At 40.9% G+C, this 15,516-nt stretch overlaps 2 protein-coding genes across 2 annotated transcripts; one reads left to right on the top strand and one right to left on the bottom strand.

The window, feature by feature from the left end:
- Positions 1–503: 503 nt before the first annotated feature.
- Positions 504–8,702, top strand: MYCFIDRAFT_174903 (uncharacterized protein; the record flags this gene model as incomplete). Its single annotated transcript, XM_007928495.1, has 5 exons — positions 504–532; positions 7,918–8,061; positions 8,084–8,294; positions 8,323–8,587; positions 8,617–8,702. 5 exons carry the CDS (start codon positions 504–506, stop codon positions 8,700–8,702), a joined length of 735 nt encoding a protein of 244 aa, XP_007926686.1.
- A 358-nt stretch (positions 8,703–9,060) lies between these two features.
- MYCFIDRAFT_98548 (carbohydrate esterase family 3 protein) lies at positions 9,061–10,384 on the bottom strand (the record flags this gene model as incomplete). The annotated part of the gene is made up of 2 exons (XM_007928494.1): positions 9,061–9,680; positions 9,727–10,384. Coding segments are annotated over 2 exons (1,278 nt in total), but the record flags the coding sequence as incomplete, so codon positions are not given.
- Positions 10,385–15,516: the final 5,132 nt, after the last annotated feature.

Below are 15,516 nucleotides of genomic sequence, written 5' to 3'. Positions count from 1 at the left end.
GTAGTTAGGGCTAGGAACGAAGGTAAAGGGGTAATTAAGCTATTTATAGTATAAGAGCAGGACAAAAAGAAGCTAGAAATACAAAAAGAATAGACAACTAAGATAGGGAAAACAGCAAAGGTCTCCTAATAGCAATTTATAATTATAGCCTATAGTATAACAAGAAGCTTTAAGGAAGAATAGGATATTAAGAGCCTATAGAGACAAAACTAAGCTATATGCCTAGGCCTAAAGATTACAAAAGTAGCATAGATTAAAAGGAAAATCGAAGAGACTAAGAAGCAGTCTTCCCTAATTATCTAGGTAGGGAGTGTAGAGCAAGCTAATATAGTACTAGACTAGGGGTTGTTCTAGGACTTTAAAAGATTAGAAACAGAGATATATAGAAGCAACTATAGGATAATGCAGTGCTTTAAATGTCAATACTATAGACACTTAGTAGCTAAGTATACAAAGACAACTAACACCTACTCCTATTATATAGGGGATTACTAGGTTAAAGAATGCAAAGCATACAAGGGAGAAGCAAGATGTGTATGCTATACTAAAAGACACCCCTCTTAGGCGAAGGAATACCTAGTAAGAATACAGGCAGCTAGGAAGGCAAAGGAAGCTAGAATTAACATACTAAAAAGATACACAATAAGCTAGGGCAGCTAGGTATAGAAGCAACCTAGCTAAGTGCTACAAAAGAGGTCTAGATAAGATAATAGGTTTATATTTAGGGCCTTACTAGCATAAGAGAGTTACTAGCAACTAGGGAGACTAAGATACCTTAATATTGCAGGAAAGGAAGCAGGATAGACAAAGCTTAGTCAAATGTTAGTCTAAAGTAAGGGAAGACTAAAGGAAAACTTATAGGGAAATAATATAGATAAAACCTAATGAATATTGCAACATTACTAAACATTATACAGTATAATATTAATAAGAGCAAAGACAAGGTATAGAGGAGCTTCCTTTAAGCACTAAACCTAAAAGAACATTATATTATTGTAATCTAAGAGCCCTAGCTTAACCTATATACAAAGAGACTAGCAATAGTTAAAGACCTAAGATACTACCTAATTATCTACAACTAGGGAGCCCTAAGGACATATATCTATATTAGTAAGGAGATAGATATAGAAACCTAGCAGGCTATACTATAGGAGGATAGGGACCTAATATTAGTTTAAGTAGAGACATCCTAAGGTATACTCTAAGTCTACTGCATATACAACCTACTACTAGACTTAAGAAGCAGTACCTAACTAAAAACCCTAGAAAGACTACCTAGAGTTATCTAGGGGAACACCTACTAAATCCTACTTAGGGATTTCAACCTCTACTACCCCCTCTAGGGCTTAGACTTTACCCTAGCTTACTACTTCCTAGTAGGAAGACTAATTGATATATTAGAGAGGGAAGGAATAGAAATTGTTACCCTAAAGGGACTAATTACTTAGGAGGCAAGAGGAAGCAGTAGTATACTAGACCTATACTTTATATTATATTAGATTAGGAACAGGATTACAAGATACAGGGTTAACTAGGAACTAGAAGAATTATTAGACTACTTCCCGGTATAGATTAAGCTAAGTGTCTAAGCTAATTAGGAAAAGGAACTAGAGGAGAAGCTTAACTAGAAAGGTACCTAATAGGGCAGGATTAGGGAGGAACTAGAAAGGGACCCAAAACTAGAGGAACTCTTAATAAAGCACCTACTAAGGCTAGAGGACATTAATAAGGTAGTAGAAGAACTAATAGGAATCCTAAAACAGGTAGCTAGAAAGCATACCCTAATAAAAAAACATTTACTATACTAGCAACTATACTAGACTAGTAAGTATATAAGGAAGGTTAAAGTAGCAAGGAAGGCTAGGAGGCAGTAGATATAAACCTATACCTAGGAAGCATAGGACAACTACAACAAAGCCTACTAGGAAAAGAAGATCTAGATTAAGAAAGATAAGATACAAGAATAGAGATCTATAATAGGAATAATTACAAAGAAACTAGAGGAGATATAGAGGATAGCTAAATAGGTAAGGAGACCTAAATAGGATAAGGACATACTACTACAATTCCCGGACATTATAGACTAACAAGGACAAATGTAGACTATAATAGAAGGGAAAGCAAGAGCCCTAGGCTAACACTTCTTCTATAGAAAAGTATAAGCAGACCTATTAGATATAAAGGAGAAAGAACAAGAGACTCTACTACTAGGTACACTAAGAGACACCTAGGTTAAACCCGAAACTATTAAAAGGATCCTAAAGAAAATTCTAGGCAATAAGGCACTAGGAGAAGATAAGATCTATAACAAACTTCTAAAAGCATATAGGAAGGGGCTAGCCCTAGCACTAGCTAATATCTTTTTATAAAGCCTAGCACTAGGACACTACCTAAGACCATTTAGGAAGTCCCTAATAGTAGTGCTAAGGAAGCCCTAGAAGGAAGACTATACGTAGCTCAAGGCCTATAGACTAATAGCCCTACTTAATACAATAGGCAAGGTGCTAGAAAAAATCGTCGCTAAAAGGCTAACAACCTTTACCGAGGAAAGGAATATCCTTCCTAAAGGCTAGATAGGAGGAAGAAAGAAGAGGTTAATACTAATAGCTATAGAACTAATTATAGAACAGATTAAGTATATCTAGCACTATAGTTAAAACTAGGTAGCAACCCTCCTCTCCCTTAATATCTTAGGAGCCTTTAACAATATCTCCTATAAAAGGCTCCTATATATACTTAAATAGAAAGCTATACTAAACTAGATAGTCTAATTCATCTAGTCCTTCCTATAGGAAAGATCAACATAGCTCATTCTAGGCAAATTCAAATCAGACCTAATGCTAACTAAAAAGGGAATCCCCTAAGGATTAATACTCTCCCTAATCCTCTTCCTTATCTTTATAGTAGACCTACTCCTACTCCTAGAATTAAAAAACACATTAGTATTAGGGTTTGTAGATAACACAAACATCCTAGCCTAGTCTAAGACAATAGAAACTAACTACAAGATCCTAGAAGAGAAGCACTAGGAGTATAAAAAATAGGTAAGGAGGCATAGAGCAAAATTCGCCCTAGAAAAGTACTAGCTTATCTACTTTAGTAAGGCTAAATTAACCTATAATATAAAGCAATCAATCACTATCTAAGGCTTTAAAACCCAACTATTAGTAGAGCTTAGGGTACTAGGGATCTAGCTAGATCTAAAACTAAATTAGGGACTATAAGTAAAGAAGGCAAAGCAGAGGGTAGATACTAATATACAATCTATTAATAGGCTTATAGCCTCTATATAGGGGGCTACATTCGAGAAAGCTAAAGTTATATACAAAGCAATTGTTAAGCTAGCAATGCTATATAGAGTACAGATATAGACAGCTTAGGAGAAAACACTAAAGAGGATTAAGCAACTAGTTAGTAGGTCCTAAACCTAAAGCCTAAAGAAAATCCTAGGAGTATACAAAACTACACTAACAAGGGTAGTAGAAATAGAATTAGGGATCCTACTAGTCAAACAATACTTTAAGGGACTAAGACACTAATATATAGCAAAGACAATAGAATACCTAGCCTAATAGACTATCTAAAAGGTACTAGACAAGATAAAAGCCTAGTGCATTAGGACTAGGAGGCGAGACAGACTATAAATAACTCCCTAGAAAGTTAAAGACCTAGAGCAATATAGAGTCTTAATAAGAGAAATGCTAGAGAAAGAGCTTTAGGGACCAAATATAAGGCTAAAGGAAGACAAGCTAAAGGGAGAGAAACAAAGCCTAGTAGAATCAATTGCTAGATACCTATAGGAGCAGGAATAGAACAAAACACAAGTTAGACTAGGAACCCTAAAGGCACTAATCAAATTTAGTTAATATAACTATTAGCTCTATAAGGACCTAAATAGGGCCGAGGCAAGCCTAGCTATCTAAATCAGATCTAAATACATTAGACTTAGATCTTACCTATTTAGACGAAACGTCCTAGGAATTGAAAGCAGAGCTTACTAATATAGCTACTAATCTTAGAACCCTAAGCATATACTACTAGTCTGCCCTTAATAGTTAGAAGGTAGAAGTAATTAGAGACTAAAAGCAATAGAAAGGGAATACGACAAGCTAATCTAGAGTAAAGAAGATCTAAAGAGGATAGTAAAGTAGATTATTAAATAGGGATTTATACAACAATTCGCACTAGTAAGGGAAACTAAGGAGTAGATAAGAAGGAGGGAAGAAGAGGGGGAAAGAAGGGTAGGGTAGTAGGCAAGGTAGTCAGAGGGTAACAACTATAATACTAGTACACTCTAGAGGAAGGAAAACAAGGACACGAGGAAGATTAATACTTATAAATAGGACAGGAGGGAGGTTTTTACTAACTAAGTTGGTCTCCTACCTAAAACAATATATAGAAACAGACCTATATAGGCCGAAAGGCACTATAATAGGCAAATGAAATATCTATCTATCTATCTATATAGGCACTAATCTTCCTAAGCCTATAGAAGACCTATTTAAGGATGAAGTCTACGATCTAGAGGTTAAGCGACTAGAAGCGGAGTTACTCGCTAGTGCATTACTAGGTCGTAACCCTATAGAGATGCTAGAAGATCTTAACGACCTTAGCAACCGAGAAGTCGATAGGGAGTATAATTAGAGCACCTATATCGGCAGATACGGCATTACTGTTAATAATGTTAAAGACTAGTAGAAGTATAAGCGAGGACTATAGTACGTAAGTATAGAGATTGGTATACCTGCAGACCTAGATTAGCGTATTAACGGCTTATCTACGCTTAGGAGCTATAGTATACAGGTTATCGATTATTAGCGTACTTAGCGGACGATATAAATACGCCTATATTCCTCCTTAACGTCGACGGGAAAGCTAGTATTAGCAAGTTACACGTTATAGAGACCGTCTTATCAAAGCTCGAAGTACTTACCGATAAGTTTAATAACTCGGATGCTAGATATCCGGATCTTTAGATAGAGAATCCTATTATCCGACTAGCACCTACGGGTGCTGCTACTAATAGCATTAAAGGCAGTACTTTGTACAGCTTCTTTAAGTTGCCCTTAAAGATAAAAGAGTATATTCCGCTAGATAGCTAGGCGCTTACTAACTTCTAAGATCGTATAGGCTAGATTAAGTATATTATTATTAATAAGAAGTCTATAATAGACCTTACTATGCTTTACTAGATCGATCGTCGACTTCGCTAGGTTAGTTATCCCGCTCTATAGAGCTAAGGACCCGATGCTACTCTCCTATTTAGCGGTAGATGTGTTACTATTATAGGTGACTTTAACTAGCTTCTACCCGTCGGCGGCAAGCTACTATTCTTAAAGCTTGCTAACCTCCGCACGCCTAAGGACATTGCTAGATACGAGGCTTATTAACTGTTTAACTAGACTATCTAGCTAAGCGTAATCTATCGATAGTAGGGTAATAATCCCCGATCTATTGCCTTCCGCGATGCTTTAGAGGGCCTTCGAAATGCTCTAGCTAGTATAACTATATCTTACTAGGAGACATTATGTTCCAGTATAAAGACATTACTGCCTTAAGCAGAACAAGACGCCTTTAAGGCCGCTGTTCGGCTTTACCTATATAAGAAGCAAGTCAACGCCTATAACTAAGACGCTATACGAGATAACAACACTCCTATTAAGGTCGCTAAGGCTAATTACGTTGGCGCCGAGGCAGCTAAGACATCGTACGAGAACGGTAGCAATCTATACCCGCGGTTGCTATTATGCATCGGTGCCCGTATTATAGTTACGTAGAATCTGTAGACTAAGGGAGGTATCGTTAACGGCAGTATAGGCACCGTTGTTAACATTGTCTAGGAAGCTACTAATAATAATCCTAATAACATCCTTTAGCGCTTGCCTACCGTCCTTCTTGTTAAGCTTAACAAATACTCCGGGCCAACCTTTGACTAGGAATTTAACGAGGATAGTAGTAGAGGGTTGCCTCGTAGCGTAGTACTAGTCGTTCTAGTTCGACGAGAGTAGCTACACAATTAGAACTAGAACAGTCCGTATGTACGTACGCAGTTCCCCTTAATAATCGCATACGCAATTACTATCTATAAGGCATAGGGTATAACTTTAGATAAAGCCGTTCTAGATATCTCTAAGAAGGACTTTACTATCGGCTTAACCTATATTAGCGTCTCGCGGGTGCGTAGTCTAGACGATGTTATATTCGAAGCACCTTTTAACTTCTATAACCGCTTTAAGACAGTTAAAGTACTACCTATAGTAGTAACTCGATATGCCGACCTAGTCCGTCGTCGCCTACAATGCTTACTCCTAGAAGGGCTTGTTCTTTCTTCTACGCTACTACGTCCTAATGCTAAGCTAGTTAATTCGATAACTAACTTAGCTGCTTATACTAAGTAGTAGCGCGATAGGCTCGATACCTAGCGAGCTAAGTAGGTAGGTTAAGATAAGGCTCGCAAGAAGCAAGAGATGTTATAGCACTTAAAGGATCTATAGTCTATTAATCGTATAGAGTAGCTTCGAGCCTAACTTTAGGCTAATCCGCGCTTGCTATATAAGATTACTGCTCTTGTATAGCGCTATATACGCGCTCCTCTAGAAGCTTATAACTTCCGCTATCCCCTCGCTAAGGGCAGTGTTAACGCTAAGCTAGTACAAGGATTAGTTAGCTAGTTCGAAGCTCTCTATCCGCAATATACTCCTCCGCTACTATAGACAGCACTTCTATAGCCCTAGGTACAGTTAGGCCCTCCTCTTTTATCCGACCCTCTACTAGCATATTCTATTAGTATATATCTAGTATATGCTCTAGTAGCTACTCCTACTAAGACGACCGAGTTGTTCGCGCGCGTTAATGCTAACTATAAGAAAGCGTAATAGGCTCGGTAGACAATTAATCTTCTAAATACTAAGAGCCCTACTAAATCTAGTTTACTACTTCTAGAGCGTCTCCTAGAAGATTAGTATAACGATACTAACATACTCGACGCTATTTAGCCTAGTAAGACTCTTAGCTTTAGGGAATTTGCGCTACGGTTTACTAACGCTCGTAAAGAATAGTAGGTCGATTAGTAGCGACTTAGAGAGGTTGTTCTAACTGTTACTAGAGTTACAATTACTTTGCGAGGCTAGACCCGCCTCCTTATACGACAGGCTAACTTCTAAGATAATAAGATAATCGATAAGCAGGAGGTAATAGATAATTAGGAGGTAATAGATAATTAGGAGGTAATAGATAATTAGGAGGTAATAGATAATTAGGAGGTAATAGATAATAGTAAATAGGCTAATAATAATTAGGACATAGTTAATAGCTAATAGATAATTCTCTTTAATAGATTGCTAACTACGAGCTTTATTAGTAAGGCTAACTTGTTATCCGCCGCTCGCCTCCGGCTTCGCTCGGCTATCCTAACCTATACCGCGGGTCTACGGATACTTTATAAATAATAACGACTATAAGCGGAAGAAGAGCGAGCGAGATAATAAGCTTACTATAGCCGCTAGTAGGCGGCATTATATAAGCAACAACAACGACAGGCTGCTTAGTAACACTACTAGTACTAGTAACAACAACAATAGTCGCTTATATAGCTAATAGAGCGGCTACTTTATTACTAGGTACTATAATAATAGTACTATTAGTTTACTTAGTAGTAGTATTATATATAGTAGTAGGCTAGTTAGCAAATAAGGGACTAATATAAGCTAGCATATATAGCATTACGTAGTTACAAGGCTGTAGGTCGTAATCCGCTTAGACCTAAGTAGATAGCAAGTAATAATACCTTGAATTTTGCTATACTACTAATTTGCTAATAAACTTTAGCTTTATAGCTGCTAGTAGCAGTATAGTAGTTGCCCGGTCGGAGGGGCCTGCAGCGACGCGATTATCGCTTCTACACGCGATTTTGTATAGAACAGCCGATCTCATAATCTCGGGTTATGCTGGGGCTCGGGCGGGTAGCTGGGGCTCGGGGAATCCTCGAGGCAGCTCGGCGTCTTTTGAGCCACCATTACATCTCTCCACGCTCGTGACGCTCCCTTTCCGGACTCACGACTCGTGCTCGTGAAACATGTATGAGAAATTTTGAAACAGCTCCGGACTCCGAGAGACGGACGCCCGTCCCACTCTGCTGGGCGACAGTCGTCTGCTGTGTCTGTGCCGGAGCCAACTTCGTGCGGTGTGCGTCGTTCCAGCCCGATGACGAGGATGTCGAATCCGTGCGCGCTCAATGGCAGCGCTGCCAGCGCAATGCCCCTCGGCCCTGCACTTGCGGCCAGAACGTTGCCGCTGTGAGGCCCGATGCCGTTTCTATCCGAGGCGGAAAGTGCTTATCAGGCTGCAATGAGTGGCATGGCGTATATCAAAAGTCTGTGTTGTGATGAGGAGGAGGAGGAGGAGGAGGAGGAGGAGGAGGAGGAGGAGGGAGGGAGGCAGCGTTGCAGAGAAGCCGAGAAATCGCGTTTCTACAGCGACGACATAGGCCACCGCGAAACCTTCAGTGCAAAATTCAACGGTGCAAAGAGGAACTTGCGTGGCCACGATCACTGCCACCCGATTGACCCAAGAGGCGAGCATTGCGCAAGTATGCGACCATACGGCAACAAGGCAGAGTTCATTACTATTTTACAGTAAAGCGAGAAGAGGAGAAGTCTATGCTCCGCCAGTCTACGATGCCCGGGTGTTCATCACACGGCTGATGGAAGCAGCTCCCCTGCAACCTCACGCGGCTTTCTCAGGCACAATACCCGCGCTCCTCTGCGATTCCTCCTCTCCATTGACGGCGCTGACAGATATCTCAAAGTCCCAAATCTTGCCAAACATCACCGATACTGTCTTGCTGGTGTCCGCAACAACTTGACCATTCGTCGTGGCTACATCACTCGCTTCACTAACATTCCTCAGATAGATCAAGTAGCCAGCATCAGAGTCACTCCCTTGCCAGGAGAGGTCAATCGTCCTGTTGTCCACGTTGCGAGCATCGAGACGATTCGGTCTTTGCGGAGAGCCAGCACCTAGCCGGAGAGGTCGCGCAAACGCGTAATCACCACCCCCATAAAGACCACTTGAAGACTGCGTCCACGTCCTCATGCCAGCTTGAATGCGGTGACCATTTGTGAGGCCACGCACAACGGTCGCATTGCCTCGAGCGCCTTGATTGCTTGGAAACCCTTGAACGTCTTGGTCAGCCCACAGGATCTCGTAGCGCTCGATGTTCCAATTCCCTGCAGGAGGATCCCACGATATAGAAAAAGACGAGATCGCCGGAAACACCTTGATGTTCCGCGGAGGTGGAGCAGTATCTCGTGTCGCTACTGCGCTACAGCTGGCTGACCAGGCACCATGTTCGTAGCCGTGACGGGATCTAATTTGGATTTCATATTCTGTTCCCGCGTGTGTGTCGGTCAAGTCGACGCGGTTGGTGGCGATCTGTTGTTCGGACCACTCTGACTGGCCTTTCTCTCTCCGACGATAATCGTATTCTGCGCCGAAGACATGGCTCCAACTCACAGCTAGGCCCATCGGAGCACCTTCGACAGTAATGTGTGACGGCGTCCGGAGGTCTCTGGCAGGTATCCGCGTCGGCATTTCTAACGGTTGTTCTCCAAGAGCGAAGTCTTTGTGCAAAGCTTTCGAAAAAGCTCTGGCAATCTGATACTCTCCCCGAGCATTCGGATCTGCTGGTCAGCGATGTTCCATTTCTCCAGGATCGAAAACACCTACGAAGGCCATCATATGCTGCAGGGCATTTGTCCCCGTATTCAGGTCCGCATTCGTACAAAGAGGCAACATCAGCATAGGAGACAGGAGACTTGCTGCAGTTCCAGTTCGAAGTAGCGGTCTTGAGGAGCTTATTGACCCGATTAGTATTGTCAATGAGGTCTTGTCTTCCATCCATCTTGCTTCTATGAACGACATTCCCGAATACAAACTCCATAGTGGGATTTGCCGCGCGGCATTCATGAAGTATGGTCTCAATACTTTTCATGGTGCCGCTCGCATCATCCACGAACCAGCCAAGATCGTTGAAGCCCACAAGTGACAGTAGCATAGTCGCATTGGATTGCCGAACGGCGTCACCAATGACACTTGTTGCTTGCTTTGCTTGGTAGCCCCATGTAGCGAAATGACTGCTGTCGAAGTGGTGCGAGACGTTGGCATTGTAACCCCAAGGGATTCGGTCTTTAGGCGGTAGTTCAGGTTCCTCAGGCAAGCGTGGAGGCTGAGGTGGTACAGGCTCGTCACGACGATTCACTCCAGTATATGGTCCCACAAAGTCCGCCTGGATGTGATACTGCTGAAACCATTCCCACAGCCTGTATCTCCAAGTATAATCTCCTTCTCCACCGTGAGTGATGGAGTCGCCAAGGATTAAAATGCGACGTTTGGGCATCTCGAAGGGGGCGCTACTGATCCCGCAGAAGAGTAGAATATTGATGAAGAATATATAGGATGAATGGAAGGGCGTCCAAGCCACAGCTCCGGCTCCGGATGAAGCAACATGATGTCTGCAAGCTGGCTGCGCCTGTATCCGGGGTTTCGTACAGTACGATTAAGCGAGATGGCGGACGGCGGTGATCCCTGAAAACGGGATCTAACTGGTTAAAGCTAGCGTACTGCCTAAAGGAATTATCCGTACCTTTAAAAAGTTTACGTCTAACGCTTTCAAGCTAGCTGCCGTTTACGGGGATTACTTCCGTCCGCTATCTCGCTTAATCGTACTATATAAGGCAGAAGCCAAGGAGGCTTAGCGCTAAGTATATAGCCGACCTTTGTTACCTATAAGTGCGCCCGAGATCTACGCTTAGTAAGCGCGGATACTTCCGATCTTTTATCGCCGTATTATACTAGTAAACGGGCGCGCTAGTATAGTAGTTTAATATTTTATTAGTTACTTTACGCCCGCTATCTATAAGGAAACTAGCTATATACAAAATCGTATTTTCTTAGTAGGCTATACGTAAATCTCGATATAATTATACCTTCTAGTTCTATTCGGATATCTAGGTCGGTATAGTATTAAATGTAAGAAGGGTTATATTAGTAGGTAGATAGGATAGTAGTAGATATAAGTAGTATTCGATAGAGAACTAGGAGGAGAAGGAGGAAGGCAGGCTAGTTAGCCTAACGCTAAGCGCTAAGCCCTGCCTAAGGCACTAAGACCCTAGCTTTACTCGGCCTAATTATATACTAGTTACGTATAGCCTCTTTAGCCCTAATATACGCTTCCCTTCTAAAGGCCGCGCCCTCGTAGCCTATCTATATTCCAATCTCGACCTCTATTACTACTAACTTAGCAAGTCTAATAAGCTGCTTAGCCGCGCTAAATTAAACACTTAACTACCTAATTATATAACTATATTAAACCTTACCTTCTAACATAATGTCTAACTCTAACTACGCTATCTTTATATATAATAAAGTAATATATAACTACGAGAACTAAGGACTATCGACTAATTATAATACGAGCGCGTCTTCCCTACTATAATAGGTAGACGTACGAGGTATTATAGTACTACCTCCGCTCTAAGTAATGTCGTTCCGAGTTCTTTGCGTCTACTCTAAAAGACCTAGTAATGTCCGCTTCCGAGGGTTCGTCCGCTTCTAAGGGTTATTATTCTTATTATTACGAGGACTATTATTTACTATCGTAGTTTTACTAGCCCTAATTAGTTAGGTTTAGCAGCCTTTAATTGTTAATCTTATCTTATCTTTTCGGAAAAAACACAGTTTGTCTAGTTTCTATAGGTAAAGGCTATTACAAGTGCAATAGTTAAGGTTCGCCTCGCTTAAAGGGTTAGAAAGATCGAGGAGTAACCTATTGTCCGTAAGATCGACCCCGGCTAACTTAGCTCTATAGTTTTTGCCCTTAGGCAGTTAGTCTATTAAGCTACTTAATCTTTTAAGCGGCTCTTAGTGTTTTGTCTTAGCCTTAAAGTTTTGATTAAACCTTTAATATAGCTATTCTTTTAACTTAGCCGGTATAGTATAGGTAAGGTTATATCTATAGGCGTAACGATAATAGTAAGTAACGTTAATAATAGCGGCGCTAACCGTCTTAGCGCTAACCTTACCTCGCTTCTAATCTTCTTCTTTAACTAATAACAATATTAGCAATACCGTTACCGATATAGTCGCGTCGTCTTTCTCCTTCGAATAGCAATATACTCTGTAACACTATTACCGATATAGTTGTATCGGCTACTAATACACTACTAGCTCGTAGCGCGACACTATCTTTATTACTATTATTCGTACGCGCGCGCGCATCGCTAAGGCTTCGAGGCCCTATAGAATAAATAACTAAGAGGTAGAGTCCTTAGAAGAGTAGTAAGTAGTCTTATTGTCCTAGTTTGCCGGTCTCTAATTAGTTAGCGAATATTACCCTAGGGGTAGTATTAATCCTAGGTCTCTTTTAGTAACATTAGCGGCATTATAAGCTCTTAGCCTTCTTCTTGTTCTTTACGCTAGTCTAATATTCGTCTAATAACTTAGTTATATCCTTAAAGGAACCTTTAGCTTCCTACGAGTCCTATTTAGGTAAATAGCCTTGCTATCTTAATAGGTACTCCTTCTTACCTTTCCTAGTCTAGTGCTATAGGATACGTTCTATAGACTATAGCTCTTTACTATCCGCTAGTATATCTTCGTATTTAGTAGGGGCTTCGTCCCCCTCGCGTAGGTAATATAGCTTAAGGAGGGATATATAGAAGGTGTTATAGATAGTGTAATAAGGTAGAAGCTATAGTTAGTAGGCCTAGGTACCCCTAGGTTCTCGGATACGGAAAGGGCTAATATACCTTAGTACGAGTTTAGGCCTTATTTTGCTATTAGGCGAGAGGTATTTACGGATACGGAGGTTCTTCGTACTAAGTATAACTATGTCGCCTTGCTTAAAGGTTATTAGGGTATAGTGTTTGTTATAATAGGCCTTCTAATAGGCCTAGGCCTTTGCTAGTTTGTTAGCTAACTTAGTGTAAATTTCTCGCATCCTTTAAACCCTCTCTATAGCCGCTAGTGTTTTAGGGGCTTAACGTTTAACTCAATGTAAGAACACTAGTAGATTAGAGGTTCTACGGGTTCTACGAAGAAGAGGTAGCGATGCTAAGAACGCTCGGGTACGTAATCGTAGCCTAAGGCTGCGGCTAGTACGGCTAGTAGGCTAGATATATTAAGTTACTCCCTAAACGAGCGTTGTTGCAAGCGACAATAACTATATCGATGTATATTGTTCGTATAAGGGCCGCTACCTATCTCCCCCTAAACGCCTCCCGTATACCGCGTATCTATACCCTATAAAATATATATACAATTAACTATTTCCTTAGGTATCCGTACGATGAATCTAGGATTCGTAGGTCGTAATAAGGCGTACGCCGTAGATCTCTTACTTGCGCAATCGCATAATTAGTAAGGCAGAGCGTACGATTAGCGGTGTTTCTAGCGGCAGCTAATAAGGTGCCGAGAAACTCCTCTAATCGCCGAGGTCGTCTTAATACTAGACTTTATACTACTTAGTTATCTTAATAGCAATAGTGTAGTTAACTAGGTTAAGTTGTTATACGAAGGCCTCGTGTTTGTATCGATCGAGTGCCTTAGTAAGGCTATTAGCCTTCTATTTGTCGGTGCTAATCTAGTTAATAACGATGCGGCTATTCTAAATCTGCTCTCGAGTAAAGTAATACCGTATGTCGATATGCCTCGTATAGCTATTAATACTATTCGTACGCTTAGTAATGTCGATAGTAGGGATATTGTCTTTATAGATAGTAACTAGAAACACTAACTTGTTATTATCCGGCTTCTTAAAGATATTAAGGTTAGTAAGCAGGTTTGCTAGTACTATGCCTTCTCGTACTACTAGTGCTAGCTAAACATATTCCGCCTCTATTAAGGAGAGTATTACGAGAGGCTAAAGTCCGCTTTTCTAAAAAACAGGTAAGTTGCTAACCGTATATAGGTAACTACCTATCGAGCGACGATTATTAAGGTCGTTAGCCTATATAGCATTAGCGAAGCCGTATAAGTCTAACTTGTTATTCTTTCCGTCGAACTAAATGCTACGATTTATAGTACTAATAAGATACTTAAGGATCCGGAATACGGTAGTATAGTGCTCGGTAGTCGGATTAGTAAGGAACCTAGAGCCGCGGCCGATCTCGAAAGTGCAATCGGTACGTATAATTATAACTAGCTAAAGGACCTCCGTTACAGAAACTTTTTTACCGATCGCGACGATCCTATCGATAGGATCGCTTAGGATCCTTAGGATCCTTAGGATCCTTAGGATCGCACGTTAAAGATCTTGTCTAATAGGATCGTCGCGATCTAGAAATTCTAGCAAATCTAATTATAGTAAGAATTTTATTCTTTACCGTCCGACTCGTATATCGAGTCGGGCTCGAGTCGTCGTATATACTAGTACTAGCATTTGAATTACATTTTCTATCGGATCTGTATATTATACGATTGTTGCTTCTACTAATATCTAACGTTTATACGTATACTCGGGTAACTACTAGCATTTGTATACGTCTACTACGTACACTAAGTTAGTACCGACTTAGCGACCGACTTATATAGTATTAATAGATTTCGTTATGTTATATAGGGCATCTATTTATTACGGTTAACAAGAATGTATTCTATTCGTCCTCTACGGCTATATTAAAGCGATATACCTCTACCTTCTTTCGTTTGTTTCCTTTCGACTTCTTCTTCTCTTTTACTATATATCTCCTAATTCTTCGATCCTACGTCTCCTCGTTAAATGCTATCTCCTTAACTTTGCCGCCGTCCGCCTCTATATCCGCCTACTATATCTACTCCCCCTCTTCTAGCCCTAATATATCCCTAACGCGATTACTTACCGCCGCGAATGAAGTCTTATCTATTATATAAGACTAGTTAGAATACCTACTATTCTTGTAGTAATTAGCGCGTAATCCTTCCCTATTGCTATTACCGCGGTATATCTGTACCTTTAGTATTAATTGTCTTCGGTTCTATTGTATTCTATTATCTCGGTTGCACTTATGCCGTTACCTCCCCGTACTAAAGCAAACGGATTAGCAGCCTCCGTCGGCTTCTAATCTGTCGCTTAGAAACTGCTCTATAGTATAGGCAGTCTAATATCGTTTTTCTTAGATAGGGCCTCCGCCTCCGCTAACCTATCTATCGCATTATCGCCGGCTTTGAGTTGTTTACTTAATTGTTGCCCGGTAGACGCTTTAGGACCTGTCGATTATATTAGCAGGTAAGAGAAATACGGCGCTCGTAGACTACTCTTACTATAGCGCTCGATCGATTCGCCTTTATCGTCGGAATCTAAAACGACGTCGATTGCTATAAGTGTATCGATATCGTTGCGTACGCTCTCGAAGTTATTTGTTAATAATTTAGGGGTATCCTATACTCTACCTATATACCGTGCGTATATCTTCTACGCTTTCGATAACCGAAGGTTACGAGTAGCTTAATCCGTCGCATTCTACGTAGTTATCCGATCTA

Source organism: Pseudocercospora fijiensis (assembly GCF_000340215.1).
Source record: "Pseudocercospora fijiensis CIRAD86 unplaced genomic scaffold MYCFIscaffold_4, whole genome shotgun sequence".
Classification (NCBI taxonomy): domain Eukaryota; kingdom Fungi; phylum Ascomycota; class Dothideomycetes; order Mycosphaerellales; family Mycosphaerellaceae; genus Pseudocercospora; species Pseudocercospora fijiensis.
Note: the sequence above shows the minus strand (reverse complement) of the source record. Positions and strands in the feature narration are given on the sequence as shown.